The sequence below is a fragment of the Sorex araneus genome, chromosome X (genome assembly GCF_027595985.1).
Source record: "Sorex araneus isolate mSorAra2 chromosome X, mSorAra2.pri, whole genome shotgun sequence".
NCBI classification, from domain to species: Eukaryota; Metazoa; Chordata; class Mammalia; order Eulipotyphla; family Soricidae; genus Sorex; species Sorex araneus.
The window spans coordinates 24635627-24647389 of NC_073313.1; the positions used below are offsets into that span (position 1 = coordinate 24635627).

At 41.7% G+C, this 11763-nt stretch overlaps 1 protein-coding gene across 2 annotated transcripts in view; it reads left to right on the forward strand.

Annotated features, from left to right (window-relative positions):
• Positions 1-11107, forward strand: part of PDK3 (pyruvate dehydrogenase kinase 3) — a 75899-nt gene extending 64792 nt beyond the window's left edge. For both annotated transcript variants that reach the window (XM_055120051.1, XM_004612441.2), the window contains one exon: positions 1057-11107. Coding sequence is in view for 1 of the 2 variants with exons in the window: in XM_004612441.2 (XP_004612498.1) it covers positions 1057-1087 (31 nt within the window). In the remaining variant the exon portion in view is untranslated. The remainder of the gene's footprint in view (positions 1-1056) is intronic.
• Positions 11108-11763: the final 656 nt, after the last annotated feature.

Below are 11763 nucleotides of genomic sequence, written 5' to 3' on the forward strand. Positions count from 1 at the left end.
TAGTACAGTGGGTAGGATGCTTCCCTTGCACAAAGCCAATCCAGATTCGATCCTTGGCATTCCATATGGTCCCAAGCACCACCAGGAGTAATTCATTCCTGAGTGCAGAGCCAGTAGTTACCCCTGAGCTTTACCAGGTATGGACCCAAAGCAAAAAAAATGAGATGTAGTGGAGATGGTTTGTGTACATTAGTACCCATGCATGTGTGTACATATGTGTACACACACACATAACACTTCCTCAGGTAAAGTTATGTTAAATTTGCTTAAATCACAGGGAAATCACATTTCCCTTTGATTCCATTTTCAGTCTGGTTATAAGACATGTTGGGCATCAATGTGACCCATTAATTCAAACTGTTTTTCTGAAATAGGGTTATTGTTTAGTAGTACTGCAACAGTCTTCATAGATAATTAGGCCCAATAAGACTGTAAAAAGATGGTCTTAATTGAATATTCTTTGAATGGCAGTTTTAAAACTCTAGTTTAGCAGGTTGTATGATACCTAATGATGAGTATTCACTTCTGGTGTCCTCTTAGACAAACAGATCTTAGCAGAAAGTAGTTTTTAGTTTCTAATATGGTTAGTTTGACAAATTAAAGTGTTAATATATACAAATAGGATAATTGGTTGTGACCGAGGGCATGTATTTAGTAGATATGGACAATTTCACCAAATGAAATGATAAGAAAACTGATTCTCTAATCAGATTTTAATAACATCTTTATTAAATATAATTCACAAACCATAAAATTCACTGAGTTGGACTCTCCCCACTGTCTAATTTTAGAACATTTTCACCACCACAAAAAAGAAATCTCTTTTCAGAGCCATTCCTCATTTCTAATCAGATTTTAAAATGAGAATAAAGTGTTACAATATGTGTAAGCAATGGTAAATGCTTTTCTTGTAATAACCACAGATAAGCAAGGGTTTTTGACTTTAAGACTGCGTAGATGCTTTCATTAAGTGCTTGGTTAAACGAGGGTAGATTATACTCATAAACTTATATACAGTGTGTACTCTTATGACTGTTCTTTTTATTTTCTTTGTAGGGACAAGATCAAGACTAATAGAACTTTCTAGGAAATTAAATTCTTCAGTCCTCGTTATGAAGCAAGATTATCTTCCACATGTCAACTAGAAAGAACTTTCCTCCACCAAGTTCAAGTTTAAGTTAAAACATCATAGCTATTCTAGTGCTTCAGTGTGTATTTGCTCCATACCATCTGTAACCTTCCTGTAGTACTCCCCGTTTCCACTCAAGTACCACTAAAGTAACTTCACATAGTGTATTGCTGTGATTCAGTTGGCGCCTGTCACAAGAGAGCACAAAACCTCATCAGTGCGCTCATGTGCTCAGTATTCTCTTATGCTTTTAGAGTCAAGAATCTGCCGCGGCTCCAATATTCTTGCTTCCTTCCCCATTCCTGTACAACGGCTCTCCGCTGTTGCTCTTTGTGACCAAATATGCTGTTTGTCCCAAACCACCAGCTTATACCTGGGGAGACCGGAAGTTAAGGACATCAGCTGAGCGTGTCTTGATAATTCCAAGGGCCCAGAGGTGTCATATCTCTCCCTCCACACTCTCTGGTTTTAACTTTGCCTTCTTGCATTTGATTGTATTGTCATTGTGAGGTGTGAGTACTTTGGCATCGGATCACTCTTGGAATCATTAATTTTGCTTTAAAATTCTCTTGTGTACTTCCTTCCATCCTGTTGATTAAAGCATTCCAAAAGTTGTCTTGGAATTTTTCACTCAGCTGCTTGGTTTCAAAGATCTTAAGTAAAAACTATCTTCTAGTCATTTTCAAGTTTGTAAAGAATGGGAAATAGAATTTTTATGCTTATATAAAACTTTTGCTAATCTAATACTGTACCTTTGTCATATTTTAGTGTAGTTTTCTAAGGAATTGGAAATCCCTGTGTGGTGCACTTTATTAGTTATAAAATAGACCATTGAGGGGGAAAAGTTTTTTCTAGTTTATTTTGAAAAATGCCTTGGGTTGTCTTAATTTTTATTTGCCAAGTTTTAGAATTTTCCATCTACCTTTATGACCCTTTACTTTTTTGTTGAAAGTTGGGATTGGCTGGGGACGTGGGGCAATGAAAGAGGAGCCATGGTAGACTTGGACATGGAAGCTGTCAGAGAGTGTTGATCCCAACCTGCCAGTGCAAGAGCCGAGAGGCTCGGGGTACAATACCCAGCACTGCATGTCCTCAACCCCCCAGCACCACTGGGGATAGTCCCCACAAGAGTAGCAGAAAAATAAAAGAAAAGCTGTAACTTATATAACCCCACAAGACGTGCAGTTGTGCCCACCTGCCATCAAATTGAGGGCCTTACCCCCCCCCGCCCGCTAGCCATTGTGTTTTAACCAGCTCTGCATGGACTTGTGATAGCTCTGTTTGTCTTCATTCCACTGAATCTGGTTTTCTTTACTTCCATGTTACTTAAGCTCCTGGCAGTCACCTTCATCTTTAGAAAGATCTCATCTTTTTCATCCTTAGAAGGATCTCTTCAAAGAACTCATGTAATCTTTTGGATCAAAGAAAGACTGATGTTCTTCCAAAATAGAGATGATGAGATGGCTCATATATAGAAGCCAGTACAGTGTCTTTGAGGTCCGGTTGTTCATATGTTATTTCTTTGTGGTGTAAAAGATACATAAAAATAACATCTTTCTTATCTAAAGTTACAAACTTCCATATAAATACCCAACAGTATGTCAGTATTTTAATGAGGCTTCCATTCCCTACTGTAATTCGTTGTGTTTTCAAGTCTGATGTGTAAGGGGAAAGAGGCAATAGACAAAGAAATTGTTCACTCTTGCCTTTTAGCAGGATCTTGACTGTGTTGTTGAGGATGCGATCAGATCTTGGCCCCTCGAAGATGCAGATAGGCCGTTCACCTTTCACGAGGCCGAGCCGGGTTTGATTCCTCCATCCCTCCCAGAGAGCCTGGCAAGCTACTGAGAGTATCTTGCCTGCACAGCAGAGCCTGGCAAGCTACCCGTGGTGTGTTCGCTATGCCCAGTACAGTAACAAGTCTCACAATGGAGATATTACTGGTGACAAACTATCAGATTTCCCTTATAGGCTTTTTTCAAAACATATTTTCTTTCAATGTTTCAATGACATAATTGGTAGGCCTTCAGTAATATCTGCTCTGGCTAACTCCTATTCATATAACCCCAGAGTAGAGGTATAGAGGCAATGGTTGCCTCTCCTGCCTTTGTTTTCTGAATTAAAAATTTTACTCTGCTTCTAAAGCAACCAGGAATCTTTTGCATTCTCAGCGTTTAGGCCCCCAAAATTATTTATCCCTTTTATCAACTGTGTGTGATTCTATATGCAAGTAGGTGTTTTCCCCTGTTTGCTGGGTTGTCTTTAAACATCAGTAAAATATCTCCATATAAATTGTAATATAAACAGATGCTAACTTTGTTTAGTTTTCCAGTTCCTCTCTGTCTTCTGTTATGGTCTACTCAATTTTAAGTATTTGGGGACTGTGTCTACTCTTTAGAATAGTGCCTGGCCAATATTAGGCACTTCATATTGGTTGAATCAATGAATGAAAATCGAGTGAGATTTTTCTTGGGTGGTTGGCAACATCTAAGCTCTTGAACTATCTTTGTTTTCTAGCTTAAAATAGTTCAGTTCAGGAGCTGTGGAAGTAATGAAACTTCTTTTCATAGTGCTAACCAGTACCTTTAAACTGTACAAGTGAAGGGAAATAAGTAGGCCTGGATCCACCAGACGTATCTGTTGTTTTGTCTCTAAGAATATATGATTTGGACTCCTTAATGTAGTGAGTTCTTTCCAGCCAATCTGGAAATGTGGTTCTATAGTCTTGCTTATAGATTCCAAAGAAATTTATGTCCAGCAACTCATTTGATCCTTGTAATACTGTGAGGGGTGGACCATGCAGGTATTATCTCTTAGTCATATGAGTACCAAAGCTGTTCACTGGTTGGCTTAATGGCACAATAAACGAATCTATAAACCAAAGTATTAGTAATTGGGTCTTTTTTTACCCCTAGACCCCTGTGCACCAGGTAATTAGCATTATGTCTTTTGAGGAATTTCTTTGGTGTACTAGCCTTCAAGGGTGATATAAACCCCGTTTTTTTTGTTTTTGTTTTTGTTTTGCAATGCAACATTCTTCCACTACTCAGGAGAGGTGTTCTTTGTATGTTTTCATTTTGCTAGAGTTAGAGGAGATAATCAAATCGAATTGGCAGCTTTTACCTGGAAAGACAGGCAGCTTAAAGTATATAGCAATAGGTAATTGCTAGAGTTATCTAGACTTAATTCTGTGTTTGAATGAACACAGTGATCACTGCCAGCCCTCTCATACAACGACTCCACATTTGAGAGTTGATGCTTTCATCCTTTGGTGGACTGGATTTTTCACCACCATTGGATTTTCTTGTCTATTTTTAAATGTGCGTCTCGCTACTCTTTGTGAGCAGTCACATAGCAACTCTTCGATCCTTGGGTCACATCCTTTTCCTTGAGTCTTTGGAGAGATCACTTCATGCAGTGAAAATGAGGAAACTCCAGGGAATTCCCCCAGTGGTAGAGGGGGTTCGTATTTCTGTTCTCTGGGTTTCGGTGAAGCCATCGGTTGTGTGACAGACTGAGTTACTGCTTGTCTCTTCAGCTCCCAACTTCTCTCCTCGGTTTGTACCTTGCGCACGCACTATGTGTGCGGCTTCTCCGCTGCCTGCCACCTGCCCTTGTCTCTCCCACTGATGGGTTGTGTCCTGTGAACCTTTTCATCAGCTGCCCAGCAACTGTGGCCTGCTTGGGAAATGTGATAGTCCTCCTCTGATTAGTCCCCAACTTTGTTGGGTCTGTCAGGTGCTCCTCTGGAGGCCCTGGCATGGGGTGGTAGCTTTTATTCGTTGCATTATAGCCAGCTTCTTTTTTCAGTTCTTGGATGTGTGTGTTGCAGGGCAAGAGCCCCTATATAAATACGCCTTTATGCTGCCATCCTTCCCAGCCGTCCAGGTGCTTAAACATTGACTTTGAAGATAATGTCCTTCATCATCCTATTCTATTTATTAGTAAACAGAAGGAACCAATATCACTTAACAAGAGAACCATTACTGGCTTAATCGATATGGGGTTTTTGTTTATTCTGCGTGTGGAGAGATAACTTTTAACTCAAGCTCCCACTGCATTGGTTAGATATATCAGTCCCGTCTGGTGTGAAAATAAAGGAAATGTGACATTTTAATAAGCTTCCGTTATCAGCCATTGACAGTTATTAATTAAATATGATAAAGTATTTCAAACTAGCGCACAACCAGAGTTGTCAAGGAAAGTCACCGCTACTTTTTTTTTTTATAAACAGTTGCTAGTGAACTGCCTCAGAGGGAGCTCTCCCTGGAGAGAGCTTTGCTCTGCTTCTGGTTTCCTTACCTGCCTTTTCAACTGACAGCTTTAGAATTGGATTCTGAGACACGGAAAGGTGTTACATCCTGACCTGGATTCTTTTATTTAGGACTATATGCCGAAGCAGGTTGTTGATGTACTCTCTTGGAGGCACACCCGTTCATGTTTCCAAAATGCACTTGCAGTTTGATCCCAAGTTGTGGGTTTCTGTAGCCTGTCGGGAGGCCCGAAGTCTCCTTTCCTTGGTGGTCGCCGTAGTCCGCTAGGCAAACCTTCCTCCCCTTCGAGCTGAGAGACATGAGCAGGGAGCCTGACTCCATGCATCCACTTCACCCCCACACAGTGCCTTCCCCTAAGGCCAGAGGCTGTGCCCTGGTTCTACTTGAAACGGGAACTTGAACACATCCCCCCACGTAAGGGGAGAGTGAAGTGAAAGTGGGAGCCAGAAGCGTCATGGTCATGGAAAGATAAAGAATGTTCATCCCTCCATTTCGGTAAGAGTGTCTGGTGGTGTGTGTCATGTGCTGGGTCTGTGATGGTGATTGCCGCCCTCAGACATGCCTTCCCCGGGGAAGCTGAGGCACAGGTAGGGGAGACAGTGAGGCACACGACCAGGAAAGTTTCCAGTTCCTAGTGGGAAGATAAGTGCTATGGGGAACAATTAAGGCAGGAATTAGGGGAAGGGGGGGAGGGACCAAACCCTGTAAATGTTGTTTTCATCATAGACAGATGTGTTCCTTGGATGAGGAAGTGGGGTTCCTGAATTCTTTTCATCTTAGTCGCTATTCATCTGATTTTGGAGAGAGTCTTCTTCGATGCCTGGTGCTGTGTGAGACTTTCGGGGACCCTGCTGAGTGCCCCCCACTTGGGCTTTGGGTAGACCAAGAAGAGCCTGTTGTTTGGCATTTCATTGTCTCCCAGACCAGCGGGAACCATGGGCGGGTGAGAGGGAACCAGCTTTTACAATCAAATTGCATTGAGCTGCTGTTTCCTCATAACAAAATGCAATTACCGCGGGCTCCGAATCCTTTGGGCTTCAGAAATCATCATTTAAATAAAAACGTCCCATTTACAGCATCTGGCTGCTGCTGCCAGAGTTAAAATAGCTGCTTGTCAGGAGGACTGACCCGCTCCAACACTTCCAAACTGGTTTGAGAGGGGGAGGGAGGGCTCCTCCAAGCCGCCTTCGCTATTCTTCAGAGTCCGAGTGTGGGTTCCCATCCACTGCATCCAGCCCCAAACCAAGACAGGATTGGGGTCTCAAATCCTGGAGAATCCCACCCCTAAAATGGAAGATGAATTGTCTGTGAGTCCCGTGGTCTGGGTGGCATTTGTGTCGGGACACAGGTGGATGCCAGCAGAACGTGGCCTGGTATTTTCAGTTCTCACACCTGCTGGGTTGAAGGAGCTACACTGCTTCAGTTCCTATAGCTTCTGCCACTTGTCACCTTGTCATGGACTTACCTGCATATAAATAAAGCGCCTTAGGGCCTTACTCCTCAAAGTCTCCTAACGAATGTCTGATACAGTTAAGTGCCTGCAAGTCAAAAATTCACCCCTTGTCTCTCCCCACTGGAAGCTGGAAGCCCTGATGCATCTTTGGTAGGGGGGGGGCAGTGCCTGTCCTGTTGCTTCAAAGTCACAGTTTGATGCCTAGAGTCCCAAGTTCCTTTGGGACGATTGGGAACCTGTGTGTGTGTGTGTGTGAGTGTGTGTGTGTGTGTGTGTGTGTGCGCACGAGCGGTGTCTTCTTAAATGTTAGAGAACTGAGAGTAGATTTGTAATAATACCGGATCCAGGCAGCTTCCAGTGAAAAAGAGTGTGAACTTAACCTGAAAAATATTTCTCTGTTCTATAAATCTCCCAGTGACATTTGGATTAATCAAGCATAATTAAATGTAGTTAGATTTTTGTCAGATTGTAGTTCAAAATAATATTCATCTATGGAGAGGGTAATATATTCTGTAGAAATTTTATTAAGCACTTTAGTTAAGCAAGCACTAAGAAGAACAAAATCAGCCTCAGGAAGGTTAATTACTTAAAAAACACAAAGTATAGTAGATTATGTAAATGATTTTAATTTTGAATACCATGGCTTGAGCTTTAATTTACATAGGGAGGTATTTTGGATTTGTTTTTCACATATTTTTTTCGAAAGTACGGTATTGTAATTGTATCCTTTAAAATTTCTAATAATCTTTGGATTCTATTAAGTTTGCTTAACTTCTTCATTTTATAGTTTCCAAAAGTGAAGTACAGTTGCTTTCTTACAAATGCAACTAATTATTTTAAGATTTCACTAAGCTGCTTTTGGTTATAGGAACTGTGTTCTTTGTTTCTCCATCTTTAATGAAGTGACCTTTTTAAGAGAAGAATTTGGAGAGAGAATGTATATGACAGTATTCCACTGTGCCTGGGCTCTCGGCCAATGTAATTTGTAAGAGGTAAGCCATGAGTGGGCTGGAGAGATAGTACAGCGGGTGGGGCCTTGATATGGCTGACCTCAGTCCCATCTCCAGCACCTCATGCGGCCCCCCCAAGCCTGCCAGAAGTGAACCCTGAGCATCGAGCCAGTAGTAAGCCCTGCGCACTACTGGGTGTGAACTAAGAACAAAAAGAAAACAAGAAAGGTAAATTATGAAAGCACAGATCAATCTTTTCATTTTAGTAATTTCCTTAAAGGAAAAAGTTAAGACATCAGATTTATCCTATGTTTTATTTGTTCTCAGAATTACATTTTCACTACCCCTGTGCATCTCAGGGGGATTCTCTGATACTTGTCACCTTGGGTATCTCTGAAACTCAAGATTATGTTTAGATTTGAGAGTTCTCATCTAAATATCTAGAGCTAGAGGTTCAAAAGTATTGTCTCAGGAACCCAAGATCACGTTAGAACTTGAATCTCACCCATATCTCTGCTCAGATTCTGTGTGCTTTGGGCTTTTTCATGATAAATGGCATGCAAGTATCCTTTGGTAGTTATACAGAAATCCCTATCACACTTAGCTGAGATCTTCATAGAAAAATCTTACAATTTGATTTTGTTTGATGGTTTTGTTTCTGGGCTTTTCATTGAGGGGTCTCTTTTCATTGGAATTGGGTCCTTTGGGGATATTAGATTTACACTTAAAAGAATAGGGCTGAAGAGAAAGTACGGGGTAGATGATACGTGCCTTTGCATGAGGCTGACTTTGGTTTGATCTGCGGCACTGCTTATATTCTCCTGAGCATAGTCGGGAGTGATCCCTGAGCGCAGAGCCAGGAACAGCCCCTGAACGCTGCTGTTCATGTGCATCACCCTCCACTTGTACATCAGTGAACATCCTATTAAATTATTCTAACTTTCAGCAAGCTATAAGTGGACTGATAATTTGGGTTCTGTGTAGAATTTTTGCAAATGGACCAAAATGTCACTATGTCAAAAATCATATATACTCTATAAATGATGTGTGTATGTCAAACTCTGGTACTTGTGGGCAGTTTAACTATTCTTTATCTGAACTGGCAAAATGTCAAACTGAGAGAAATGCACACTCATGACAGCTACTAATTGTTTTTAAATGTTCTTAAGATTCTTTGGGGGAGAAAATGTAAAGACTCTGAACATGCAGTCTTATTTTGACTCTCCATAGATGATAGACATTCAAAGGCAATGACAAAAGTCAGATTGGAAGTCAAAGGCATTTTTGCAAAATGTAGCAAAACAAGAGTAGTTTGGGGAAAATAGGTTGCTTGTGGAGTATAACAAGTCATATTGTTGTGTGAAACACCCTGGCATTCCTTTCATCAGTTGAGCTGTTAAACCATGGGAAATTTTAATTGTTATTTTCACTGGCACTAAATTTAAATTCAGAAGTGACTTGCACATCTATTTAGAAAGCTGCTGAGGTCACTTTTCCCCGTGCCTAATTAGCATTAGTGGCTCAGAATATTTACAGCTAAAGTGTGTATTGCCCAGGATGCGGAAGTCCAGAGACTACCCACTGCTGGAGAGGGAACAGGTTGAGTCGCAGGCTTTGACCATCCTTCCCCAGGCTGTCAGGAGGCAGGGTTAGCCTGGCTGTTGCCACCTGCTTCAGACGGAAACTAGAAAGGCTTGCCAAGACCCGAGATCAGCTCCCTCGGACTGTGGAACTCTTCCTGGGGAAAGTGGCCCAGAAAGTCCTTTGGTGTTTTGCTTTTTCACTTTTCAAGCTTCCAATTGAAGCTGGCATGTGAATTTGACCACGAAATTGTGCATGCACGCAAAAACATTTTTAAAAACTAGAACAAGGCACATATATCTTGACAAGTAGATATCATGGTGAGGTTTGTCTAAAAAATATTAAAATGGGGCCGGAGCAATAGTACAGCGGGTAGGGCATTTGCCTTGCATGCGGCCAACCCAGGTTCGATTTCCGGCATCCCCATATGGTCCCCTGAATAACACTAGAGGTCATTTCTGAGTGCAGAGCCAGGAGTAACCCCTGAGCATCACCAGGTGGACCCAAAAAGATATATATATATATACATATATATATATATATGATTGTAGTGTTGTATCTGTTCAGTTGACTTTACTCAGTATTTGAAGAATCATGTTCTGTTGCCTCCTCCCACGTGTTCATTCTGTCCACTTTCACATTTATTATTATTTTCTCTTTTCCTTTCTTGTGCTGCACTACCCTGGAATTGAATGTTTTGTTAAAAAAAATGGGGTTGTGTTTGACTCTGTTCTGGGCAACGTGACACATGCCCCTTTTAGCATTCTAGCTCACCCTGATCTCTGTCGAGTTCCTTGGTGTTAGAATTATTTGCGGTTGTAATTGCTGCCTCAGGTTTGTATACACATCCCACCATCTGTTGCTCTGAGTTCACATCCTCACAAAGTACACACATGCTTGCCATTCGAATAGATCCCAGATGTAGATTGCAAGTTGTGAATACTTCAGAAATGCTTGCGCCAGATAAGGCAAGCACCACGGAGTCAAATCTATCACTGCAAGTTTATCGAATGCTGTGTTTCAATGTCCAGTGACTTGCTGGGCTGAATTTTCCTCCGAACTTCCTCACTCATAAAAGCAGCAGCTACACAGACCAATAGCTACTTTGACAAGTGAAAAATATGAACTTACGTGAAATGGAAGTTTATTACAGGGCCTGTGCCCTATAAGTCTATTCTGACCCAGGTCACTGCATCTGTCATCTTAGTTGCAGTGGTAGATCCTTCTGTGGTCTAATCCCTCTCACCTCTAAACTTTGTCTTTCACGTGTTCAATTTCTGAAATTCAGTATGTGAACAGCACCAAGCATCTTTGCAAGTTCCCGGAAGAGAAAGGATTCTTACTTATTATAGATTTTAGGAAAAACAAGTTGTTTGGATTCTCTATAGCAGGGGACATTGAGTGTGTGTCCCTTGTTCATGAGCAGCCTTGTAGTTTGTGAGGGATGTCAGCCTCCCCCTGCCCAGTTGTGTGTTGTCTGGGGACCTGGCTATTATGTGGTCATAAGTAAAAGGTGGCTTTGAGGTCATTTGTTTCTCCATGCTCGTGGGGAAAAAGTGCTGTTGATGGTTGGGAAAACATAATTTGAGAAGTGTGTGGCTCGGATACTGTTCCCCATTTGTGGCCACCTTGGGTATTTGTCACAGTCAAACTAGTGCTGGAGCACGCGGATGAGTCTGTACTGCAATCACCTGAACAATAAATAAACTGGTAGTTGTGATTCACTGTGTGGCAGTGTGTTTTTTTCCCCACCCTGAGTTCTATTCTGTGGTCTAATCCCTCTCACCTCTGAACTTCATCTTTCACATGTCAATTTCTAAAATTCAGTATACAAACAGTACCAAGCATCTTTGCAAGTTCCCAGAAGAGAAAGGATTCTTAACTTGTTATGGACTGAAGGAAAAACAAGTTGTTTGGATTCTGTATAGCAGGGAACATTGAGCTCACCTTTTGGGGGAACAAGCTTTTGTCCAAAAACAGAAGCTAGGGTGCAGAGAGATCATACAGGGGAAAGGGTGCTTGCCTTGCATGAAGCAGATTATGATTCAATCCCCAGCATCACATGTGTCCCATGAGCCCTGCCAGGAGTGATCCCTGAGCACAGAGCTAGGAGTAAGCCCCAAGAACATCTGGGTGTGACCCAAAACACGAAACAAAAAGGCGCTGCTTAACATTAAATTGTTACTAATGGTCTTCCGAATAGGATGCAGACCCCATCATATACTGTTCCAGCTAAGACATTGACAGAACAAGTACTAGTAACAATTGTGCTGTAAAACCTGAAGTGGGCATACCAGTACTGTTCTGGGTAAATTGGGCCGAGCCATGAATAGCCTGTTCTAATACTTACCTGAAATGCTGGTGGGATACAGATTC